Raw genomic sequence first — 27,042 nt, 5'->3', positions numbered from 1 at the left:
TCTCACATGGCAGACTGGTTAAAAAAATAAAATCCCATGGGATCCAGGGAAATGCAGCAAGGTGGATACAAAATTGGCTCAGTGGCAAGAAACAAAGGGTAATTGTTGACAGGTGTTTTTGCGACTGGAAGGCCGTTTCCAGTGTCGTTCTGCAGGGCTCAGTACTGGGTCCCCTGCTTTTTGTGGTATATATTATCGATTTGAACGTAAATGTAGAGAGCATAATCAAGAAGTTTGCAGATGACACGAAAATTGGCCGTGTGGTTGATAGCAAGGAGGGTCGCAGTAGACTGCAGGAAGATATCCATGGACTAGTCAGGTGGGCAGAAAAGTGACAAATGGAATTTAACTTGGCATAGTGTGAGGTGATACATTTGGGGAAGTCAAACAAGGCAAAGGAATACACAACTAATAGGAGAATAATGAGAGGTGTAGATGAAGTGAGGGACCTTGGAGTGAATGTCCACAGATCTCTGAAGGCAGCAGGACAGGTTGATAAGGTGGTTAAGAAGGCCTATGGAATCCTTTCCTGTATAGCTCATTAGTTAGGCCACAACTTGAGTACTGTGTGCAGTTCTGGTCACGTCATTACAGAAGGGATGTAATTGCACTGGAGAGGATACAGAGGAGATTTACGAGGATGTTGCCTGGATTGGAAAATGCAGCTATGACGAAAGATTCGAGAGACTGGGGTTGTTCTCCTTGGAACAGAGGAGGCTGAGAGGAGATTTGATTGAGATGTACAAAATTGTAAGGGGCATGGATAGAGTGGATGTGAAGGGCCTATTTACCTTAGCAAAGAGGTCAGTGACTAGGGGGCATAGATTTAAAGTGATTGGTAGAAAGATTAGAGGAGAGATGAGGAAAAGTTTTTTCATCCAGAGGGTAGTGGGGGTAGTGCCTGTAAGGGTAGTAGAGGCACAAACCCTCAATTCATTTAAAAAGTGTCTGTATATGTACCTCAAGTGCCGTAACCTGCAGGGCTACAGATCAAATGTTGGAAAGTGGGGTTAGGCTGGGTGGCTCGTTTTTCGGCTGGTGCTGACATGATGGGCCAAGTGGCCTCTTTCTGAGCTGTAAACTTTCAATGATTCTATGAAAAATAAAGGATTGCCCAATTAAGAAGGAGATGAGGAGAGGTTTGTGAGTCTTTGGAACTCCCATTCCCAGAGAGCAGTGGAGGCAGGGTCACTGAATATTTTTAAGGCAGAGGTAGATAAATTCTTGACGAACAAGGGAGTCAAAGGGTATCAGGGATAGGTGGGAAAGCGGAGTCGAGGCCACAATCAGATCAGCCATGATCTTATTGACTGGCAGAACAGGCTCAAAGGGGCCGAATGGCCTACTCCTGCTCCTAATTCGTATGTTCGTATGCAAATACCTGTCCAACTCCCTTTTAAAATGATTTATGGAATCAGCTTCCACAACCTTTTCAGGTAGAGCATTCCAGATGCTGGCAGCTCTCTGAGTGAAAACATTTCTCCTCATCTCCCCTCTAGATCTTCTCCCATGATTTTAAGTCTATCCAGAGTAAAAATAATCAACTGGTAGAGGGACAACTTCAATTGGGTGAGAATAGATCTGGCCCGGATAAATTGGAATCAAAGATTGGCCACCAAAACCGTAATCGAACAACAGTTCGGGTACAGTCAAAGTACATTCCCATGAGGGGGAAAAGTTGGACGTACAAATCCAGAGCCCCCTGGGTGACAACAGTGAAAAAGAGTAAAATAAAGCAGGAAAAGGGAGCATATGGCAGATGTCAGGTGGATAATACCGTTTAGAAGTTTAGAAGGGAAGTGAAAAAAGTAATGAGAAGCAAAGAGAGAGTATTGGAAGAGACTGGCAGCTAACATACAAGGAAATCCAAAAGTCTTTTATAGGCATATAAATAGTAAAAAGGTAATAAAAGGATGACAGGAGCCAATTAGGGACCAAAAAGGGGATTTATGCATGAAGATACTAAATGAGTAATGTGCACCTGTCTTTACCAAGGAAGAAGATGCTGCTCAGGCCATAGTGAAAGTGGAGGTAGTTGAGACATTGTAAAGGCTAAATATTGATAAAGAGGAGGTACTGGAAAGGCTGGCTGTACCTACAGTTGATAAATCATCAGGATTAGATGAGATGCATCCAAGGATACTGCGGGAAGTAAGGGCAGAAATTGCAGTGGCACTGGCCATAATCTTTCAATCCTCCTTAGATACAGGAGTAGTGACAGAGGACTGGAGTATTGCAATGTTACACCCCTGTTCAAAAAAGGCTGTATGGATAAGCACAGTAACTACAGCCAGTCAGTTTAACATCAGTGGTGGGAAAGCTTTTAGAGTTGATAATTTGGGGCAAAATTAACAGTCATTTGGACAAATGTGGATTAATTAAGGAAAGCCAGCACGGATTTGTTAAGGGCAAATTGTGTTCAAATAACTTGCTTGAGTTTTTGATGAGGTAAAAAAGAGGGTGTGTGAGGGTAATGTAATTGATGTGGTACATGGACTTCCAAAAGGCATTTGACAAAGTGCCACATAACAGGCTTTCAGCAAATTTAAAGCCCATGGAATAAATGGGACAGTGGCAGCATGGATACAAAGTTAGCTGAGTCACAGGAAAATGAAAGTTTGCTGAAAATAGAGGCATGTTGTCAAAGCTTTTCGTCTTGCACTCATCAGGACAATCTGCAAGAATAACAATGTAAGAGAAAATAAAAACTTTATACTGTATGAGAAGAGAGTGCTGATTGGCTGGCAAGTGAACTCTGCTTGGTAGAGGTGATGCCATGGAGAATGCACCAGTTTACGGTGACTGACAGTTAACTGCCAAGCTTTGTTTTAAATTTAAACCAGGCAGCTTGACTCTGATTGGTCAAGGCATTGCCCTGAGGAATGAACCAGCAAATGGCTGTCAGTTATTTTGTTTTGCTGAAACAGGCGCAATGTTTGTACATGTTCTTTCTTTCTGCAAAGAACAGCGCCCTGTGTATTAATATATGTAGTTTCCAGTACACGCAGATGAGCCACACTGCGAGCCCAACTGACAAACTTAAATTGGTTGTCAGCGTAATATTAGCACATTGAGGATTATTTAGCAAATATTGTCCAATTGCGGAATTACATCAAATGTTGAACACTGTGTTTTGAGTTTTCCAAGCATGGGCTGGTTTGGTACCGCCTGTACCTTGCCCATTGTGAACAGCGGAAGGGACATGTTATTTGATACGATCCACCAGTCTTTGGGACGTATGCCCTATATACCGACCATCACACTGGCATTGAAATGCATGTATCACAGTACTCATTTGTGTGATTGGCAGGACGTCTTTTTAGCTTGATGGCAGCATCCTGTTAGTGGCGAACACCACACGTGTCGCTACTGCATAGTAGCCATGTGAAACAGATGGCTTTACCTGTTACTCAAATTTTTGGGATACATTACTTGAGGTAGACTGGGCGCTTTTCAGGGCCAAAAATGACAGCCTTAGGCCTGTTCATAAGTTTGTGCGATATACTGCAAGAATTGATCTGATCAGGGTAGCCATTTCAAAGCATGTGAAGGATGTGAAGGCACTAAGAAAGGGTGCAGAAAAGATTCACAAGAATAGTTCCAGGGATGAGGAACTTCAATTACGTGCATAGATGGGAGAAGCTGGGGCCATTCTCCTTAGAGAAAAGAAGGTTGAGTGGAGATTTGATAGAGATGTTCTAAAGCATGAGGAGTCTGGATAGAGTAGATAGGGAAAAACTGTTCCCGTCAGCAGAAGGATTGGGAACCAAAGGACACTGTAGAAGGAAAAAATTGTGGCCGATGCAGCTAAATAAATACACATATAAGATGAAAGTATAGCCACATATTGTTAAAAAATGGAGTATTTACCCAAGGCATTGTGGGACAAGTTGGTTAGCTTGCAGCCTTGAGCATGGTACTGCTTAGCACAGGCAATTAGCCTGACCAAGGAGGGCCCCTCATATCAGTGTATAAGACAGCTGCTTTGTGTAACTGCAGACTGCAGGAAGCAATCAGGAATGCAAGCTTGATAAAGGTAGAAGGATTCATTGTGAAGACTCAAGGATAGTTGATAAGGGGGTCTGGGAAACATCACAAGATGATCAGGGGGCTTGCATGAGCTGATCACGTAGCCACATGATGCCTAATGAGTAATCTAATTGGTAATATGTGTAATGTATGTAATCAATAACCGTTATGATTGGATCATGTTCAGCCAGGATGGGCTGAGTAACTGTTTGAAAAATGTATAAGTATGCATGATTTTCCTTTGTTCGGTGGAGAGGCATCTGGACAGCCCAGTGACCTGCTCCCTGCTGGCGTAACTAAATAAACTGTTTGACATTGTAGCAGACCTGAGTGTCGAGTGATTCTTCTAGATTCATTCCCGCTAACAATTGGCATAGTCGGCAGGATCAGGTGTAAGTCAGCTCTTCTGTAACCCCGAAGGGGCCAAGGGGGAGTTGGCTGGAGCCTGATCCCGAACTTGAGAACAGGATTCGGCGGTCGTTAATGCCATCAGGAATACCGGGTGAGTATCTTTAAAGCTTATCCCGGGGCCGGGAGGTGTTTCGCGACCAACGAATGCCAAGTTTGTGAACAGGATCTGAACAATGGTCAAACGGTGGTAGGTAGTTCGTTAAGAGACGCAGGCACTGTCAGGGAGGGTTTGGAATATATGTATGCGTATATATATCATAAGCTTGTTGTATGAAATACGGACAGACTTGTGACCCGACAGTTAGCCAGGAGACGGTCTACTACAAGTTGCGCTAGGTTAAAAGCGGACCTCTGAGAGTAGATTCTAACGGTTCTAATCCTACCCAAGCCTGGCCAGTGAAAAGATAGAGCTCGAGTGGGGACCGGAGGGGTCCATTACCTGCCAACCGGCAGAGAAACACAAAAAGTTAATAGGAAAGATGATTGACTCAGTTTGGAATCCCCACGACCCTGCTGCAAAATAAAGGGAGTGGTGACAAAAAGAAGAAAAGCATTCACTAAGTTTATGGCAGAACGACATAAAAGACTATGTTTTAGAGTAAAAACAAGTTACTGTGTCTTTGATTCGAATGTGTGAATGTTGGAAGCGTCCACGAATGAATTGAATGCCTGGGATGTACAGCTTGTGTTCTGTAGAACTGACTGTCGTTAACGCTTTGTTGTCTGGCTTTAATGTTGAAAGCATGAGTCTATTAAGTTGTTTGGAATTGAATGAGTGTGAAAAGTGATTGTTGAGTGTGTTCATTTCGATTTAAGATTGTGCACCCAGGAATGGGATATAAAATTGAATTATATTTTAAGTTAAAATTTTATTTTGATTTTAAAAGTTGGTTTTGCAACTGTGAAAAGGCAATGAACAATTTTCTAAGAGATAAGCTTCAGCCTTGAAGGTCTGAAGATGTTTGGCAGAAATCCAATTTGAAGTTTACAACTCCTGCTTTAATTGGAGTTCCAGTTTAAAATCTGTTCTAGTTTTTTGGAGTTTAAATTAAAGACATGTTTTATTGACTGTTTTAAGTAGCAAATATCAGGAATTGGATATTGGTTTAAGAGATGGATAAACAAAGGAGATATAGGAAAAATTCTGTCTGTTTAAAAAGCTGGTGTTAAATCTTTTGTTATAAGAATGTTAAATAACTTTTTCTTTAGTTTTTTGTTTTATTACAGTCATTTGAAAAGGCGCCTGAAGAAAGAACAAGAAAAATGACATAATTTACCTAACTTTAAAAAAAAGCACGTGCTATTCTGTTCTGTGTGTAGTTAATAAGTATTATAAGTTAATAAGTCTGAATTAAATTAATACTGTTAAGGTTAATTGACCTGATAAGTTGAAAAAAAAAACTGGAAATGTCATTTGCAACCACAATGAACTTTCAAGTTTAGCATGTTGAGTTTTGGGGGAGTCTTAAATTCCGGACATAGGACTCACTCATATAACATCGGCAGTTTTGATTTTTAAATATTTATTGCGGTGAATTGGAATTTGGAATCATCTTTGTTATATAAAAAAAATCCTTGGATTAGAAAACTCTTACAAAAGATGCTAGAAGTTTGGAAACAATTGGAGTTTAATCTGTCTTTCCTGATGGAGACGGTTTCCTTTGAAGTTGATAATGTTACTAAAGATTTTGTTGTTTGAAAATCCTAAGGATACTAAATAAAACGTTTAAAATGGAGTTTAGTTCTTTTCGAAAAGGAAAAAAAGGTCACGTAAAGCGACACAGCTGAGAATGCTTTGCTCCGCCCCCTTGGAGACAAGCAAAGAAATTAACCTTTATCAATGAGACAAAGTGCTTGAGAAGGAGAAATAGTTGCAAGCACTTCTGTCTTTAATAAAAAAAATGCAATATCACCAAGTCTGGGCATAAGAAATTGGAATCAATAAACAAAATTAAATTGATATGCGTGGTTATTTAAAGCATTCAAAGGGAAATTTACTGTTATTTGAATTTGGAATAATCTGAGATGTCGAAAATCCAGGTTTAATTTGGCAAGTTATTTAAGGAATTATAATGTCATCTAAGGTAAAAAAAAACAATATATAGTAATGCCTGGAATCAATTGGAAATGTTTGATTTCTGTTTTAAGGAATTATGAATATTGATTGTAAAGGTTCTCCAGGGCTCAAAATGAAATAGGATTATAATTAATAGGAATTGGCAATTAGATCTGGCTGATGCAAGAGCCAATAAAGGAATTCTGGGGATAAACAAATGATGAAATTAGAATTCAAACAGCTAAATTAATATCGTGTGAAATTTCCAAGAAGTCTACAATTTTCCAGTGAAAGTCAGGAAAGTGTAGATAAGACTGGCAATTGATAGTTTTCTCTTGGAGATATGAATTTTTAAGAGGGCTACATTTGAAAGTCTGGCCATTTTCGATCTATTTGAACGGGTCTCAAACATGTTTACTGACTTGAGAAACAGCATGGCATGAAATGTTTAATGCAGCCAGTGCAGTGAGACAACTCACATAGAGAAAATGACTTTATAATAATCAGGATAAATTAAACATCTTAATAATGACAGGAAGGGCAGGTAGCAGGTAGTGAGGAAATAGGACCCGCAAGAGAAAGGGTTAAAAGATTTTTGAAGGAGTTGTGCAGACAACTGCACAAGATGAGGCAGGAGGTTCTATAGAAACATGAAAGAGGAACAGACAAAGGTGCCTGTTGTGGGAGACAAAGTAATGGTAAAGGGAAGGGCCAATGGAAACATTGGTCCCAACTGAAGGTATATAAAGACAACAGCAAATGATAGACTCCGAATTAAACGCCACCTGGTACGCAAAGAGATACCGGGAATGGAAGAATACACTTGAGAATGGACTACTCGGGGGGCTGGGAATAATGGTAGTGTTGATAGGCATTTGGATTATTATTAGATGGGCTACTAAGTGGGCAAGGATTGTGGGGAACGAAGCCCGAGCGTGACGGGACCACACAGATAATTTCGAAAGAGTAGAGATGATAAGAATATAAATTAACTCCTGGATTCCCCAGGACATGTTCGGTCCCCATAGGTAGACATGTATCCCTCATTGGGGGATACTCACAGCATGGACAAGTACTAACACCTGGTGACCACCAGGGAAGTGTGTTTAAATTACAGATATAATCACTAGTGGCGAATGGGAAATAACCGGACTGCAGTGGCTGTGGGGCCTGAGGCTAATATCCGGAGAGGAAGAACAAAGACCCGGTAATGGATGCACAACGGATTAATGAAAGGAGTATTAATATGGACTATATGAACTATGGGGCATTGCACAACACGTTGGATGGGAAGTGTATAACGGCGGGTAAACCTACTTGACTGCATGGCTTACGGTGAATCCGGGCAAAGATGCAGTATGTGTACGGTGTTCCACAGATGACCGTGCTAACTGCGTGACCAGACAGAAAGGGGAAGGGGTAACTGAGAGCTGTGTCTTTGGAATTGTTTGTGCCCCTCCCATTGGGCAACAGATGATAAGGAAAGTTGAAAGGAACATGGATGTGTGTGGGTACATCGAGCCCAGGGGAAGCGTTGTATGATAATGTAAAACATGAAATTGTGCCTATGTTGATCAATGTCTCAGGTATCCGGATGCCAGAGTATTGTTCAGAACAGGCTAAGAATATGTATAGTATGTTAGCCACTGTAATAGTGCGACAAGCTGCTGATGCCACAGGGGCCACAAAGATAAGGGGGCGTAACCCATTTCATAGATACAAGAGAAAAAAATATTAAATGATGAAGTAACAGGGATCAATACTGGGACTTCTTTAATCAATTCTTTACATACACAAGCGGTAAACGAGAATGTGGAACGACTCTGGAGGGTTATAAGGGAGCTCATAATTCAAGCTGAGGGGGCCCAATCAAACAGGTCTGGAGCAGAGAACAATGGAAATACAATTAGATGGAATAGCAGTGCTGGAGGCCCATGCCAAGACTATTAATCACTTTGGATGCCGTACCCGGCAAGGACAATTGTGCCACACTTATGGGCTGTGGGTGGTGGAACAAATGAGACACAACGTCGATCAGCTCCAAAGGGGGGAGGTACCAGATTGGATCGACAGGGCGATACCTCCCTCCGATATTATCTGACAGAGATTTTGCAAGGTCGGGGTACCAGGGAAATGGAAAGTTCTGCGTTTCCACCATCGAAACATCATACTGCTATGGACGTTGATGCTGTCCCATACCATACCCAGACTTCTGTTTTACCCCTCAACAACCAGTCACTATAGGACTAGCCTGGATAGTTTATATCCAACAGCAGGGGCTGGAAATCATTAATGCAACTGATCAGCTCCACGATCAACTCCAGCATTATAAAGAGTCAGAGCAAGCCCCAATCCCACACATAGATGAGAAATTGAGCGGATTACGGGACAAAGTAGGTCACTCAGTGAAGCTTTACCATCAGTTAAAAAGAAAGTTAAAGGTTCTCAAGGAAAATAATGAACAGGAACTTCAAAGTACAAGCTGGCGGGGAAGAGTTTGGTATTGGGGGATGAACGTCAATATTCACCCTTGGATCAGGATAATATCACACGTGTTGGTGGGAGTGCAATTGGTACTGGCTCCCACCGGGGTAATATTGGCTTGTAGATCATGCGGACAATATACTAAGCGAAAGAAAGCAAAGGCTTTGGTAAAGGAACAACACAGGAGGTTAACCTCAAAGGGACACGATAATTTGGGTCATATTGATTTGATTTAAGTGACCGGGATTCCTGAAATCACGTGACTGGCCAGCACGTAGAGGCAGGGAATACCGGACAGGGTTAAAATGGGGATAATAAAGTAGGTATGTCAGTTAACAGGACTAGGGGTAGTCCTTTACCGAAAGGGGGGATTGTAGAAGGAGAAAATTGTGGCCGATGCAGCTAAATAAATACACATATAAGATGAAAGTATAGCCACATATTGTTACAAAATGGAGTATTTACCCAAGGCATTGTGGGACAAGTTAGTTAGCTTGCAGCCTTGAGCATGGTACTGCTTAGCACAGGCAATTAGCCTGACCAAGGAGGGCCCCTCATATCAGTGTATAAGACAGCTGCTTTGTGTAACTGCAGACTGCACGAAGCAATCAGGAATGCAAGCTTGATAAAGGTAGAAGGATTCATTGTGAAGACTCAAGGATAGTTGATAAGGGGGTCTGGGAAACATCACAAGATGATCGGGGGCTTGCATGAGCTGATCACGTAGCCACATGATGCCTAATGAGTAATCTAATTGGTAATATGTGTAATGTATGTAATCAATAACCGTTATGATTGGATCATGTTCAGCCAGGATAGGCTGAGTAACTGTTTGAAAAATGTATAAGTATGCATGATTTTCCTTTGTTCGGTGGAGAGGCATCTGGACAGCCCAGTGACCTGCTCCCCGCTGGCGTAACTAAATAAACTGTTTGACATTGCAGCAGACCTGAGTGTCGAGTGATTCTTCTAGATTCATTCCCGCTAACAGACACCAAATTTAAGATGACTGGCGAAAGAAGCAATGGGAACATGAGGAAAAACTTTTTTACGTGGTTGGTATCTGGAATGCACTGCCTGAAAGTGTGGTGGAGACAGATTCAATAGTAGCTTTCAGAGCAGAATTGGATAATTATCTGAAGTGAAAAGATTTGCAGGGCTAAAGGCAGGGGAGTGGAACAAGGTGAGTTGCTCTTCCAGAGAGCTGGCACAGATATGACATGCTGAATGGCTTCTTTCTGTGCTGTAACAATTCTATGATTCTATGACCTCTGGTTATTGACCCATTTGCCAGAGGGAATACCTTTTTCTCTATCTACTCTATCTAAACCTCTCACCATTTTGAGAACCTCTATTAGGTCACTTCTTAAACTTCTCTATTCCAAGGAGAACAGTCCTAATTTTCCAAACTCTCCTCATAACTGAAGTCTGCCATCCCTAGTAACATATGAACATAGGAACAGGAGTAGGCCATTCTGCCCATCGAGTCTGCTCCGCCATTCAATACGATATGGCTGATCATTTCAATGCCTTTTTCCCACACTATCTTGGTAAACTTCCTCGTGCCCTATCTCAGGCCTTTTACCAATTTCCTAAAGCATGTGTCCAGAATTGTCCACAATCGTCCAGCATGACTCCTAACCAATGATTTATAAAGTTCAGCCGCATATTACAGTTTGCAGTACAAAGCCGTATTAAGCAGGCCCCCAATGTCCTGTTCGTCAGAGTGGAGCAATACATATCTTCAGCTATACCCGTCAGATAGTCACAAAAATCCAAGTGGGTCATTAATGTCCTATATGGAAGGAAATCTGCTGTCTGGCTTATATGTCACTCCAGTCACATACCAACATGGCTGACCCTTAACTGCCCTCTGAAGTGGTCTAGAAAACCACTCAGTTGTATCCAATCACTGCAAAATGCTCCTCTCCGTGGTATTAAGTGCAGTCTAGTCTTAATTACTTAGATTTCTCTGCATATCATTGCTTCAGACTGCATCTCCCCCAAGAGACTATTCTCAAGGTATGTCAACTGCTGCCTGCAGCTCACTTCCTTCAGGAGAACACCGGTGTGTACTGGTCAAAGACACCACTGCCATAAATCACTTTGGTACTGGGTCTCACCCAGCAGCATTTGGTAATCTTTGTCACAATAGTCAGGCAGAAGCTCCCCACTGTACACTAAAGATCACAAATGCTCCTTTCAGGCAGATCACACAGCTCATTTCTTTAATGGAAGCAGAAAAATAAAGAAACAGAGCTATGCAATTTACAGACAAGCAGGGTTTCCAGAGGTGCAAGGAACACATAGCACTCAAAGCCCCATAAAGCAATCTTCTCAATTTCATAAACAGGAAAGGCTTTTACTCCACAAATGTGCAGTTAGTATGAGATGTGCATTAAAGGCAGATGCAGGTGACACTATAATTAGCAATAAGGAAATGGCAGCCTTGTTAACCGAATTTTTAAAATCCAATTTCATATTGGAGGAAAAAGACAAAATACCAGTCGTTGATAAGAATCTAAAAATAAGTAAAACAGGAACTTAGTGATTTTTTAAAAGATGGTAATGGTGAAAATAATGGCATTTAATATAGACAAATCTCCAGATCTGATGTTTTCCACCCAGGGCATTAGTCATCGGTAAGGAAATTGGAGATGCGTTAATCATAATTTTCCAAAGCTTTATCGATCGTGAAATTGTGTGTTTGCATTGGAAAATTGCAAGTGTCACTCCATTGTTTAACAAGGGAGGGAGGAAGAAACAGGTAACTAGAGACCTGTCATTTCAACATAAGTTGTGGGGAAGTTACTGGAATCTATCATCAAGGACATAGTGACTGAACACTTTGACACATATCAGCTGATCAAAGAGAGTCAGCATGAATTTGTGGAAAATAGGTCATGTCTGACTAATCTAGTTGAATTTTTTGAGAAGTTCACTATCATGATGGATAGGTAAGTGTCTATAGGTGTTGTCTATATGAACGTCCAGAAGGCATTTAGTAAGGTTTCGCAAAGGCATTATTCGCAACAATGAGAGTATACAGATTGGAAGTAACATTATGACATGGATCAGTAATTGGTTGGGAAATAGGGGATATTAGGGATAAGAGGTTCGTTCTCTGATTGGTGGCATATGACAAGTGATGTTCCCCATGGATCTATAGTGGGGTATTCAGCTTTTACCCATATACATATATAAAGTCATAGAGTTATACAGCACAGAAACAGGCACTTCAGCCCATCATGTCCGTGCTGGCCATCAAGCACCTATCTATTCTAATCCCATTTTCCAGCACTTGGCCCGTAGCCTTGTATGCTATGGCGTTATATCATCTTGGATGAAAGAATAGAGAGTTGTCTATCCAAGTTTGTAAAGGATACTAAGTTAGAAGGCACAGTAAATTGTGTAGATGGGAGCAGGTAGTTACAAAGGGACATAGACAGACTAGTGAATGGTCAAAACTGTGATAAATAACAACACAATAACAACAACTTGCATTTATATGAGCACCTTTAATGTAGTAAAACATCCCCAGGGCACTTCACAGGAGTTCTATCAACAAAAACTTGGCATGAGCCATATACAGAGATATTAAGCTGGCGGGCAGCCATAAAGACAGGGCTAAAATGTGGCGAGTCGAAGAGACTTAGTAATTGGCAGGAAAAAAGACAGAGGCGCAAGGGGAGAGCCAATTGTGTAACAGCCCCGACAAACAAATTTCTCTGCAGCATCTGTGGAAGAGCCTGTCACTCTAGAATTGGCCTTTATAGCCACTCCAGGCGCTGCTTCACAAACCACTGACCACCTCCAGGCGCGTATCCATTGTCTCTCGAGATAAGGAGGCCCAAAAGAAGGACAGGTGAACAAAAAAGCTTGGTTGAACAGTTAGCTTTTAAGGAGCATCTTAATGGAGGAGAGAGAGGTAGAGAGGCTTGGTTCAATTTGGTTCAACCCACCTCTGGAAGGACATATTGGCTTTGGAGGGAGTACAGCTCAAATTCACCTGAATGATATCCAGGTTTAAAGGTTTAAATTATGAAGATAGGTTGCATAAACTTAGTTTCTGTTCCCTTGACTTTAGAAGGTTGAGAGGTGATCTATTTGAAGTTTTAAAATGATAAAAGGGATTCAATAGGTTAGATACAGAGAAAGTAATTCCTATGGTGGGCCATTGCAGAACAGGTGGGCATAATCTGAAAATTAGATCCAGGCCACTTAAAAGTGAAATAAGGAATTACTTTATCAAGAAAGGGTACTGGAAATCTGCAATTCACTCCTCGGAAGGTTGTGGATGCTGTGCCAATTGAAATTTTCAAGACTGAGATCAATAGGTTTTTGTTAGGTAAGGGTATCAAGTGATATGGAGCAAAGATGGGTAAGTTAAGTTGAGATACATGATCTAATAGAATGGTTGAAAAGGCTTGAGGGACTAAATGACCTACTTCTGTTCCTATAATAACTCTTGAGCCACTTGTTGGGCCATTTGGCAGGGTTCCTATGTACCTATGTGTATCTTAATCTGCATGATAGTGCCAGATACTCAAGAAGCTGTCAGGAGGCTTTGATCACATACCAAAACTTCGCACCAGCTCTAATATTTCAAACCATAATTTAAATAAGGCTTCTGCACAGGGAGGGATGCAACAGATATAATGAGATGCATGGCAATACAAGAACTGTAATAAAGCAGACTATAGACATTCCCAAGTTTTATTTTAGGTGCCTGAATAAATCTTGGTGGAACCATACCAGAAGGTCAAGCAAGAGTCTCAGGAGTTATTGCAGCCTGCTGCATACTACATTATCACAATGAAGGGAAACTTTCTGCTTTCAGAATCTGAAGAAGGTGCAAATGCCCCACAGTCTGAGGAGGGTGGACAGAAGGGTAAAGGCATGGGACATGTGAGCCATGACCCAGTAGCCACTGAAAGGAGAAAACAACTGATAGCTCATTGCTTCCAATGACTAAATATCAGTACACCAAATAACACAACTGCCTGCTCTTTCCTTCTGACTCTCACAAATCCTTCACTTCAAAGACTACTGCCTAATTCATCCATAAGACCTCAGTCTGAAATTCCCCTGTCATTATCTACATACAAAACATTGCCATCATATACTGAAATTAACTCTGAACTTTATGTGGTCAAATCATGCTTACTTTATAGAATAATATTCACCAAGAGGTCATACATTTTATCTATAACTACTTCTTACCAGTGTCTATCCTTTGTGCCAACCAACTTACATGCTTTAACTTCTAATTTAGTGCTTCGAGAAGGTTCTCCGTGAATGAGACGAGGTTGAGTAATAAAGCAGTTAGGAAAGTTGCCCTGTAGTATTAAAGGCTTGAAGTGACTTTTTCCTTAGTAAAGCAGCTGTCTCAGAATGATCAGCCCTTTTGCTAGCAGCATTAAGAGGTACTAGGCCAATATCTGAAACTTCCTTATATACAGTGACTGGAACAAGCTTAAGGAAGCAGGCTCTGCCATTCTCTGTGATCATCTGTAACCAGTTCTTGCACCCCAGACATAAAAATAACAACCAAGGTTTGGAGATAATGCTGGAAGGGCAACAAGGCTGATTTCTAGCGTCAGAAGATTGATTTAGGGGGAAACATTAGGAAAACTTGGACTCTTTAGCCTTCAACAGGATGAATGAGAAGGGATCTTACAAAAATGTGTAAGATACTAAGAGGAATAAAAAAAATAAGAAGTTAAACTGCAAGCACAAGGGGGAGCACAAATGTAAACTGGTAAAAGGCAAGTTCAAGACAGGTATCATTAAGCATTTCTTCACACAGAATGATTAATATATGAATGGTCCCTCTTTACAATAGTGGAGGCAATAGTTCAAGAAACAGAAATGAGTCTAGGCATCAATGGAAGGAACAACTAACTGTGTTAAATGGCCTCCCTCATCTGTACTTATCCCTGTGATAAGGCTTTTTCGGAATCAGAAAAGGCCATCATGCCCAAACAAGTCTGTCCTTTTCTGATAGACCAAACGAGGAAGCTGTCTGCTCATCATATTCTGCAACCCTTTCTCTCTCTGGAAACACACGCTATTATGTCTTGATCCCACTTATTCCAACTGTTTCAATGATCTTGTCAGATAACTTAGCACCGCAGCCTCACAGCTCCAGGGACCCGGGTTCGATTCTGGGTACTGCCTGTGCGGAGTTTGCAAGTTCTCCCTGTGTCTGCGTGGGTTTCCTCCGGGTGCTCCGGTTTCCTCCCACATGCCAAAGACTTGCAGGTTGATAGGTTAATTGGCCATTATAAATTGCCCCTAGTATAGGTAGGTGGTAGGGAAATATATAGGGACAGGTGGGGATGTGGTAGGAATATGGGATTAGTGTAGGATTAGTATAAATGGGTGGTTGATGGTCAGCACAGACTCGGTGGGCCGAAGGGCCTGTTTCAGTGCTGTATCTCTAAACTAAACTAAAACTAAACAAACCTTTGGGTTAAAAAGTTCTACATGATTTCAAGCCACCTTACTTTTAACTTGTATTCTCTAGTATGTGAAAATAATATTTTGGGATAAAGTATATGAGTAATTTGAGATATGATAAGTAGCATCTTGGGAGGAACAGGTGCGTTTGGGTCCCAAAGCTTCCCATTGCTGGGGGTTGTCCTCGTCTCATGTCTGGGTCTATTGTAGACTAATTCTTAGAGGTTCATTGCCATGATTAGTCAACTCACACAGTCCTCCAATCCTGGTCTAACCAAGGTTTTATAATAATTTAACATTACCTCCCTGCTTTTGTATTCTACTGCTCTAGAAATGAACCCCAGCATTTTGTTTGTACTCTTTAAGGCCTTATCAACTTGTGTTGCCACATTTAGCCAATAAATCTGGCTGGAATATGTCAAGCAGTTATCAAGCTTTGCTCTCCTGGATTATTCTGGCGTGCAAAGAAAACTCATGGCTTGTTGTATAAACTACCAACCACATCTGTAGACGCCTCTCCCTTGCTCGATCCAAACTCAAAGGCTTTTTTGTCACTAAAATTGAGGCCATGTGTTCAGCAGCCTCCCATTCCCGTCCCTTCATACCAAGTCAAATCTCCCCCAGCTTCCCAGGCTCCCCATGCCCTAGCCCTGAACCCATGTCTTTCTCTAGTTTCTTTCCTGTCTCTCTTTACCTTGTCCATGTGGCCCATCTCCTACTCACTTGATCACATTCATACTAAACTGATAACCACCCAACTTCTCTTCCTGACTCCATGGTAAAAGATTCCCTTTCCTCAGGTATTGTCCACTCCCTTTCAAAATCACGTCAGCATCCTCCTAAAAAAAAACCTTTAACTGCTCTATACTTGCAAACTATAATCTCCAACCCTTTCCTTTCCAAAGCTATTGCACATGTTGTCACCTCCCAAATTTGTGCCAATGTTTCTCGTAACTATATATAAACTTCTCCAATCAGGTTTCCACCCCATCACAACAATGAAATGGCCAAAGTCACAAACATCCTGTGACCATAGTGCATTATCTCTTCTCATCATCCTTGCAGCTTTTAACACGGTCGACCATACCATCCCCCTCCTACACCTTTCATCCTTTGCCACAAACTCTGTACCTTAGCCACTTTTCCCTGCTTTCCCCTCTTCAGCCACGGTCTCAGGTTGAATCAGGCTGTTCACAATCTCAGCATCCCATTTGACCTCGAGCTGAGCCTCCAACCACTTATAATTCCTATCAAAAAGACCTCATATTTCTACCTCCCTCTGCCTCAGCCCATCTGCTGCTGTAAACCTCCAGGTTCAACTATATCAATGCTCTTCATGAGGCAGCCCATCCTCCACCACATTTGTTCAGCTGCTGATCTGTTCGAACACAGCCTCAGCTCCACCTTTGATGCCCTAGTCCCCATTAAAAACATTTTTTTTTTCATTTGTTCATGGGATGGGGGCATCGCTGGCTAAGCCAGCATTTCTGCCCATCGCTAACTGGCCTGCTTGGCCATTTCAGAGGGCATTTAAGAGTCAACCACATTGCTGTGGGTCTGGAGTCACATGTAAGCCAGACCAGGTAAGGACAGCAGATTTCTTTCCCTAAAGGACATGAGCGAACCAGATGGGATTTTACAACAATCAATGATAGCTTCATGGCACCATTACTGAGACTAGCTTTCAATTCCTGATTTTTATTAATTAGTTGAATTTATTAATTAAATTTAAATTTCACCAGATGCCATGGTGGGATTTGAACCCATACCCCATTGCATTAGCCTGGAACTCTGGAATACTAGTTCACACGATCTGGCGGGACCTCATAAAGCACTATAGGTCCTGCTCTCGTCTGCCACAACTGCTCACTGTCCCAGGATTATCCTGGAATGCAAAGATAACCTTCTGCTTCTTTTGACTACTGCAAGCTGCCTTCTTAACACCCTCTCCCCTGTCTCCTCCACCCTCACCTCTAACAAATGCAAGGATCTCACAGACTTCTTTATTATTAAGATTGAGACAATTCACTCAACTGCCTCTGCCACTTCCCTCAGTTCATCTAAACTAACGGACCAAACTTTCTCTAAAGATCCCCCCGCTCTAGCCCTGAGCTCACATTTTGTCTTGTCCCTTTCCTATCTCCCATCATGCCCTCTCAGGGCTCATCTCATCAAGAGACTCATCTCCTGTTCCCTCGACCTTATTCCCACGAAACTGCTGACCCCCTAATTTCCCTTCCTGACTTCCCTGTTAGCTGACATTATTAACAGCTTTCTCTCCTCAGGTACTGGCACTCTCTCCTTCAAGTCTGCAGTCATCACCCCCTCCTCAAAAATAGCCATTGACTTTTCCATCCTTGCCATCCATTGCCCCACCTCCAATCTCCTTTTCCAAACCAAAGTCCTTGAAAATGCTGTCTTCTCCTAAATTCATGGCCATCTTTCCTCAAACTCCCTCCAATCCTCTTTCCCTCCAATCAGGTTTCTGCCTGCCACAACACTGAAACAGCACTTATCAAAGCCATAAATGCTATCCTAGATGACTGTGACAAAGGTAAACCTTCTCTCCTCATCCTTCTTGACCTGTCTGTAGTCTTTGACATGATTGGCCACACCATCCTCCTCCAATGGCTCTCGGGGTGGGATTGCCCTTGGCTGGTTCCTTTCTTATCTATCTAGTCATAACTAGAGAATCACCTGCAACAGCTTTTCTTCCCGCCCCGCCCTGTGATTTCTAGCGTCTACCAAAGATCTACCCTTGGTCATTTAAATGCTGCCCTCAGTGACATCATCAGAAAACATAGCATCAGTTTCCACATGTACACTGATGACACCCAGCTCTACCTCACCACCCCTCCCGATCCCTCTGTTGTCTGGACGAGCAGAAAGTTCCTCCAACTAAATATTGGGAAAATTGAAGCCATTGTCTTCGGACATCATCACAAACTAGGTTCCCTAGGGACTGGCTCCAACTCTCTCCCTGGCAACTTTCTGAGACTAAACCAGACTGTTCACAACCTGTCATATTTTAATCCGAGATGAGCTTCCGACCACATATCTGCACTAAGACTGCCCATCCCCACTTCTGAAACATCACCCAACTCTGCCCCTGCCTCAGCTCAACTGCTGCTTATTCATGCCTTTGTTACCTCCAGATTTGACTATTCCTGGCCGGATTTCCATATTCTACCCTCCATAAACTTGGGCTCATCCAAAACTCTGCAGTCCATGTCCTAACTCGCACCAAGTCCCCTTCACCCACCACCCTTGTGCTCGCTGACCTACATTGAACAACATCTCGATTTTAAAATTCTCATCCTTGTTTTCAAATCCCTCCATGGCCTCGACCCTCCCTATCTGCAATCTCCTCCAGCCCTATAACCCTCCAAGATAAGTGGGGAGGCAGTGGCGTAGTAGGGTAATGTGACTGGACTAGTAATCCAGAGCCCAGGCTAATGCTCTGAGGACATGGGTTTGAATCCCACCACGGCAGATGGCAAAAGAATTCAATTAATAAATATGGAAATAAAATCTAGTGACTAATGGCGACTCTGAAACCATTGTCAATTCTCGTAAAAACCCATCTGGTTCACTAATGCCCTTTAGGGAAGGAAATCTGCCATCCTTACCTGGTCTGGCCTACATGTGACTCCAGACCCATAGCAATGTGGTTGACTCTTAAAAATATCCTCTGAAATGGCTGAGCAAGCCACTCAGTTCAAGGGCAATTAGGGATGGGCAATAAATGCTGGCCTAGCCAGCGATGCCCACATCCCACAAATAAGTTTTTAAAAAATCCACAATCCTCCAATTCTGGCTTCTTCAGCTTCTCCAATTTTAATCACTCAACTATTGGTGAACGTGCCTTTAATTGACAAGCCCCTAAACTCTGGAATTCCCTACCTAAACCTCTCTTCTTCTCTTTCTCTCTTACCTTTTTTAAGTTTCTCCTTAAAACCTATCCTTTTGAATAGGCTTTTGGTCACCTGTTCTAATATCTCCTTATGCATTCGGTATCAAATTCTATTTGACTATGCTCCTGTGAAACACCTTAGGACATTTTATAATGTTAAAGATGCTATATAAGTTGAAGGGCTGGAATCTTTTGTTGGGCTGGAGGTCCCGCCCACCGCCCGAAAAGTCAAGGGCGAGCCCACCTCCGCTGGACCTGGGGAGCATTTTTCGCTCCTCAGGCCCTTAATTTGTCTTGGGCGGGACTTCCATCTCCTAGAGGCAGGAAGTCCCATCTAATGGACCTGCCGGTCAATCAGCGGGCTGGCAGCTCTCAGTCCCAGCTGTGCCACGGGTAGCGGTTGCCACTGCTGGGACTACACACAGCCATCACAAGCAAGGAGAAGGATGGCCACAGAAGACGGGTACGTTTTTGGGGCCTCACCGGGGACAATTGGTGTGGTGTTGTGGAGTGGGGGCGGTTGGGGCTTCGGGGGGGCACAGGGTGCCCAATCGGGAGCGCCTCCCCCCCAGCCCGCAAGAAGGTCATCAGGTTTTACCAGGCAGCCTTCCTGCGGCCTTTGCCACCACCGCCCCCACCCCGCCACAGATAAAATACCAGCGGCAACAGGAGGAGGCCCTTAAGTGGCAGTTAATTGGCCACATAAGGGCCTTGATTGGCCTGGGGCGGGCGGGCTGTTTCTTGCCATTGCCGCCCCACGTAAAATTGCAGCAGGGGTGGGAAGGCATCGGGAACGGCCTCCCCCTGCCTCCCACTAAATTTTATGCCCCTCCTCTGCCCTCCCCACCTCCAGCCTGTTCATTGGGGAGGGGATCGTAAAATTCCGGCCAAGTTGTTGTTGCTGTTGTTTTTTATACAGCTGACATCCTGGGATTATAAAAGGCACTAAATAAATGCAAGCTTGTTCTTTCTTTTTTTCTTATTATTCTGGTAACAAATATTTTATCATAATCATTTTTTAAAGATGCTATATAAGTACAAGGGCCAGAATCGAACTCAACTCTCCCATCCTCACCAGTTTGACATCATCAGTGATTCTAAACCACCACCTTGGCAGCTGCTTGGGCAAGGATAAGAGCACAGGACAATGAGACTTCCACTATCTTATGGAAAAGAAAACTTCAGAAAAAGAGTTTATGGAAACAAATAATGAATACCTAATTCAGAAAGTAGTAAACATTATGGACTACATCCAGCATTAAATAAAAATTGTTTTATGTTCATAATTTTTTTGTTTTTGAATTTCGGCTGCTATAAGCACAGGTATTTTACCGTACGTATGTGCATGTGTGGTATTGCCAACATTTTTTTATAAACAAGATGACAATGAAGTTGGCAGAGAGACTTTAAAAACCCGCTCTACGTTGCCACCTTCTGGCCAGTTCCTGATACTGCACTGTAACAGACAACTGTTTACATATGGGATTTCCATTCAAAATGTTTGCATGGGCAGCTTTAATGTTAGCTATTGACATAAAAGTGCAGCAGGGTTAGAGGGTGGTAATAAATGGATGAGGATGCACAGATGTAATTCAGTCCCCATTTCAAAATCATATATTCAGCCTTATTTTTATATATTTATGTGATCAGTCCCTCTGTTAATACTTATAATGGAAACTGTCTATGTAAACTTGTCATCCTGTAATTATACATTCCTCCCATTGGCAGCACTGGCGGGTTAGTGCAACTACAGCGTGACAAGTTTATATATATATACATAGCTTTCATTGTAAATGTTGAGATAGGATTTCATAATGGAAACAATTGATAGATATAGGCATGTAGCACTCTTGTTGAAAAATGGCACATGGAGATCCAAGTTCCTCTCCAATTCACACACCGTCTTATGGTAATACAGAACTTGAATATTGCTGAAAACAGAGACATTTAGTCGAAACTTTTCGTCTTGCACTCATCAGAACAAATCACAAGAATACCAATGTAAGGGAATCAACAAATTTATACTATATATCTCTGTTTTCAGCAATACACCATCTTAACTTGGGCATATATCACAGTTCCTGCATTGTCGCTGGGACAAAATCCTGGAACTCCCTACCTAACAGCATTTTGGGAGTACCTCCACATATGCACTGCAACGGTTCAAGAAGAAAATCCACCACCACCTTCTCAAGGGCAACTAGGGATGAGCAATAATTGTTGGCCTTGTCAGCGACACTCACATCCTGAGAGTGAACACTAAATACTAAAAAAAGTTGCTATAAATTTGATTCGTAAAAGTGGCCCTTGAGCAAGCTTGTAACTGTGACCTTCTGCCAAAAATCAGAAGTGCTTCCCCACCAAGGAAAACATTAAGTTGCCATTAGCAACACAAGGTGAATTGTCACTCTCTTCATATTTATCTGTAGTTCTGTATAATCAGTGAATCACAGAATCACAGATTTGCTACAGCACAGAAGGAGGCCATTCAGCCCATTATGTCTGCACTAGCTCTCTGAATAGCCCAGCAATTTTATTCTCTTCAGATCATTGCCCAATTCCTTGTTGAAAGCTCTGATTGTATCTGCCTCCACCACACTCTTAGGCAGTGCATTGCAGATCCTAATCACTCGCTAACTAAAAGGTTTTTCTTCATCTCGCCTTTTGTCCTTTTGCGAAACACCTTAAATTGGAGTCCTCTGGTTCCCAACCATTCTGCCAATGGGAACAGTTTCTTCCTATCTACTCTATCTAAACCCCTCATGATTTTAAACAACTCTATCAAATCTCCTCTCAGCCTTCTCTTCTCTTCTCCAAAGAGAATAGACCCAGCTTCTCCATTCTGTCCACCAAACTGAAATCCCTCATCCCTGGAACCATTCATGTAGATCTTTTCTGCATCCTCTCAAATGCCTTCACCTCTTTCGTAAAGTGTGGTGCCCAGAATTGGACACAATACTCCAGTTGAGGCCAAACCAGTGTTTTATATAGGTCCAGCACAGCTTCCTTGCTTTTGTACTCTGTGCCTCTATTTATAAAGCCCAGGATCCCATATGCCTTATTAACTGCTTTCTCTACCTAAGTTGCAACCTTCAATAATTTGTGCACATATACCCCCAGGTCCCTCTGCCCCTGCACCCCTATAGAATTGTATCCTTTATTTTATATTGCCTTTCCTCATTCTTCCTACCAGAATGTATCACTTCATACTTCTCTGCATTAAATGTTATCTGCCACATGTCTGCCCATTTCACCAGCTTGTCTATGTCCTCTTGAAATCTATCACTATCTTCCTCACAGTTCACGATACTTCCAAGTTTCATGTCATCTGCAAATTTTGAAATTGTGCCCTGTACATCCAAGTCTAGGTCATTAATACAGATCAAGAAAAGTAATGATCCTAACACTGACCCCTGGGGACCCCACTATATATTTACATGAATGGAAATTGCACCTGTGTCATTGTGCTGACATGAAAATTAAAGGCCAGGGAGTAAGATGCAAAAGGTTGCATTATAACTGTTACACAATAATCCAATTAAATAAAAGTACATCCCATTAACAAGGATACAGTTACTCATGGTCCACCACAAATTGATATCACTAAGCCAGTAATGTTGACTCTCTTTATCATTCTGCTCTGATTAATGGAAATAAGTAGCCACTGTTCATAACTCATTGTAAAGTCAAAAATTATTAAAAATTAATTCATCTCACATTTCAGATTATGATTAATTTAAAAGGCTTCATTAGATGTATCAACAGAGAATAGCTGACTGAAAATTTTCTTCCAAAATAACTAATTTCAAAACAAGAGAGTTGAAAATTCTTGGCCCTTCCAACACACCCTCACCACTACCTTCAGCAGCAAAGCCATTAACTAGGCCAGAACTGAATCCCAGCATTTCCATAGGGTTTCCTATGACTTTTGTTTGCAGCAGAATTTCCACTCACCTCAAACAAGAGCACAGAGACAGAATGAGCAGAGCAAGGAACTTCACACATTGGGAGGTCCCATTTCCCTGGCCTAGAAGCATGGTAGGCCAGATTAGGTTCTGATGAAAGATCACAGACCTGAAACATTAACACTGCTTCCCTCCACAGATGCTGCCAGACCTGCTGAGTATTTCCAGAAAAGGCATGCCGGATGACCATACAGCGATTGTGAGACTCAACTTGGAGCTGCAGACATGGGTCATGCACTGAACCCCTAAAGACAGAGGTAGGCATTTTTTCATATAGTTGCACTTACAAAAGAAACTGAGGGAGTACGTTCCTGTCCTTTCCAATGGAATAATGAACCATCAACTGCAATATGTGGCATCATGGGGAGGACAGGCACCCAAGATGTATCCTTAGTGCAGGTGCCTGTCAGGAGCATACAGTGGGATTAGAGATGGTGTTCCCCTTTGGGTACCTTCCAAGATCACTGGCCTACAGGTTTTCAGGACTGTGAGAACTTTGTTTGCTGTCAGATCAGTACACAAACACACACAAGTAGACTGTGCACATTCTCTCATTATGCTATTTTAAACAAATGCATGCCAAAATACTGTGAAATACTACAGTTTATATGATTATATTCCAAGTTCTAATTAATCTTTAATATGGAGACAGTATCATACCTGCACAGTTCACAATTCGGTTTGCACGAATAACCCCATGTGGTGTTTCTACGTCCCATGTCCCATCAGATCTTGGTGAAAGACCTGTTACTTCAGCAGGATAATAAAGCACAGCTCCGTAGTGCTTTGCTCCAGCTGCCAAAGCCATGGTGAGAGAATAAGGATCAATGTGGCCATCTCCAGGGTTATATAATCCAGCCAGGACCTAGAGAAAATATATCACACAATTATATCAATCTAAATTATTTCACATATAAACACCTCACTAGAATTATTATTTTTCTTTAAAAGTATAATTCACTGGGGCAATGCAAACCTTGTTCCTTTTCTCAGATCGTAACAAACATAGCCAGCGGAATTGCTGGTTCCCACACTGCCGACAGACATGCACTGGGATGAGTCTGTCATTCGCCGCTTGGAAAGGCAATTAACCCCATTCCAAATCCTGGGTACAGTTCTGTTTTAGAATTCAGGATGAGCACCTATGCCTGTAAAGGTGTAACAATGGTGCCAAGCCCATGTTCCTGGAAGAACATCGGAACCGCACTGTGCTGTTCCAGTGGGAAGAGTTAGAAAAGCCTTGTCAGGCTATAGGTTGAAAAACAATTTTTTCCCCCCCCTGGTAGGGAAACCAGGGCCTCCACTGAAAAGGTAATCAATCCTTTACTCATCACCTTCTTTGAGGCCTTTGAGGAGCCAGAACTGAACCCAATGCACCGAGCAAAGTCGATGCTGTCATGGTCAGAATTTCAGGAGTAGCCTGTGAACACCTCCCAGGCATGCCCCAAGATCTCTCTAAAATGTAAGAGGTACAAGTTGAAAAAGCACATTTATCCCCTCACTCTAGATTGGGATTTGTGGCAGACTGTAAAGGGAGCAGATCTGGGTTCTGTCCTAAAACCTTCACAGAAAAAACACTCAATTTTGGTTCCTTCATACACAGGAATCAATGGCCCACAGATTCTTGATGTCTTTCACAAGTCTAACCAACAACTACCAAATTTCTTATCTTTCTGTTTTATTATTTGTTAATGTTGATCTGAACCTGCCTCTCTTACTCCTCTGACTCCACCAGCGATCAGTTGCTTCCTGATTGGGCCTCACCCAGCAGCCTCGACAGTGCATAATGGGAGGTAATTTAAACAAAGTTGAAATATGCTGTGCCAACGTAGGTGATAGCAAGCACAAGGGTGATTGATGAATAGAACTTGGTGAGAGTTAGCATACAGGCAGCATAGTTTTGCATGAGCTCAAGTTTATGGAGGGTGGAAGATAGGAGGCCAGCCAGGAGGGCACTGAAATACTCATATCTGGAGGGAACAAAAGCATGGATGAATGTTTCAGCAGTGTGCTGAGGCAGGACAGAGATAGGTGTTACTATGGAGCTGGAAATAGGCAGTCTTTCTGATAGATATGTTATGATATCGGAAACTCAGTTCAGGCTTAGAGAAAACCTTAAATCTGCTGTAATGCATTTTCACATATATCTACATTTATTACAAAATCGTACACGTACTTCCTGCCTGCAGAATTTGATTTCTTGTTGTTGCATTTTGGTCAGACTTTTATGTCCATTTTTTCCTATTATAAATTCCTGTAATGTGTTTTGCCTATGTAAACTCTGTGATTATACAATCTGACAACTGTAGTCACGCAATGCTTCCTGAAATTCATTACCCATTCACCAACAGTCCCACACTTTGCCTTCCCTTTGTCACTGACCTTCACAGTGTCTGCTTGGCCACAATGCAAATATAAAAGCCACCAAAAAATATACATTCCAAACTAAATTTATAAATGAAATCATATTGCACTCAAAAGTCAACTAATCACCCTTGTGCATTCCTTTAGTTCCTCTCTTCTGTGTGTCTTTTCCTGTCCTAATGCTTTTACGCAGTGCTACCCAAGTGACTGCAGCACGACTGGTGGAAAGCTGCTGACATTGAGCGGTGAAGACTGCAGACGGCCTTGGACAATGATCTTGAGTGGCTCTGGGCACAGAAGGCATCATTTCAACATGGGCAACTGCAATCTGGGCAGGCTGGCTGACAGGCAACAGCAAGAACACTGATGGAGTGGCAGGGGTGAGAGGACGGATGTCATCTTCCTAAGAAAGGACAGCTGGTTCCTGCACCACAGAGACACTGCCACTCCCCTAGAGCAAAGCCTCAGCAATCTTAGTGGTCTGCTGGAAGACAGATCGCTAGACTGCTGTGACATCCTGCAAGCCCCTTTACACACTGTAATCCATAGTCATGATGGCAGCAGTATGAGTTTACATGGCAGCAAGCTGACCTTACATAACAGCAGTCTGAGCTTCCAGTGCAGCACCCAGATGTTCTGTGCTTGCTGTTTGTGCTGCAATGGAAGCTGCGACATTGGCTATCAGATGTTGCATCATGGATGGGTCCACAAGTGCACAAGCGGAGTTGGCCACCACTTACATGCTGGAAAGGATGAGCTCCAAGCCCTGCCAAGTTGGCAATTGACTCCTCCATGCTCCCTAACATTGGCCACAAGCTTTCCGGTTGGCTCCCTGTGCATACCCATCATCCTTCTTCTGCAGCCTGCCCATCAAAGTCTTCATCTGCATTCTCTGCAGCAGAACCCGTGTGCAATCTCACCCTCTAGTGAGCTGACACCTATGCTAACCTTGCCTCCCGTCCTGGCTGCTGCCCACTCATGCCCAGTGTCTCGCCACATGCAGATTCCACCTCTAATATATTCTATAAGATACACACAGTGTCAGTACATGAGCTGGTGGCTTGAGCATGAAATCAAGCGATGTTACTGTGTATTCATCACCATCACTCTCTTCTAGGGGCCAGTTTGCACCTCTTGGTTATCAGAATGGAGAAAAGCACAAGGCGATTTGGTGCTGGGAGGGGAGGGGAGGGAGGAAAAGTAAGAAGTGCATGTTTACACCATTTGCAGCTGGTAAATCAGAAGAGATGGTGGGATGAGGGGGAAGTAGGATGTAAGAAGGAGAATTAGGTATGAGGATACAGTCAAAAAATAATAATGATTAGTTAGCACGAATTTCAAAAGGGAAGATCTTGCTT

General features: G+C 42.5%; 1 protein-coding gene across 1 annotated transcript in view; it reads right to left on the bottom strand.

Annotated features, from left to right (window-relative positions):
- dmgdh (dimethylglycine dehydrogenase) overlaps positions 1-27,042 on the bottom strand; it is a 173,522-nt gene that overhangs the window by 132,457 nt on the left and 14,023 nt on the right. Inside the window, exon 5 of the mRNA XM_068029462.1 lies at positions 23,981-24,185. Coding sequence (XP_067885563.1) covers positions 23,981-24,185 — 205 coding nt within the window. The remainder of the gene's footprint in view (positions 1-23,980; positions 24,186-27,042) is intronic.

This window comes from Heterodontus francisci, chromosome 4, assembly GCF_036365525.1.
Source record: "Heterodontus francisci isolate sHetFra1 chromosome 4, sHetFra1.hap1, whole genome shotgun sequence".
In the NCBI taxonomy this organism is placed as follows: domain Eukaryota; kingdom Metazoa; phylum Chordata; class Chondrichthyes; order Heterodontiformes; family Heterodontidae; genus Heterodontus; species Heterodontus francisci.
This window is presented reverse-complemented; position numbering and strand designations above follow the sequence as displayed.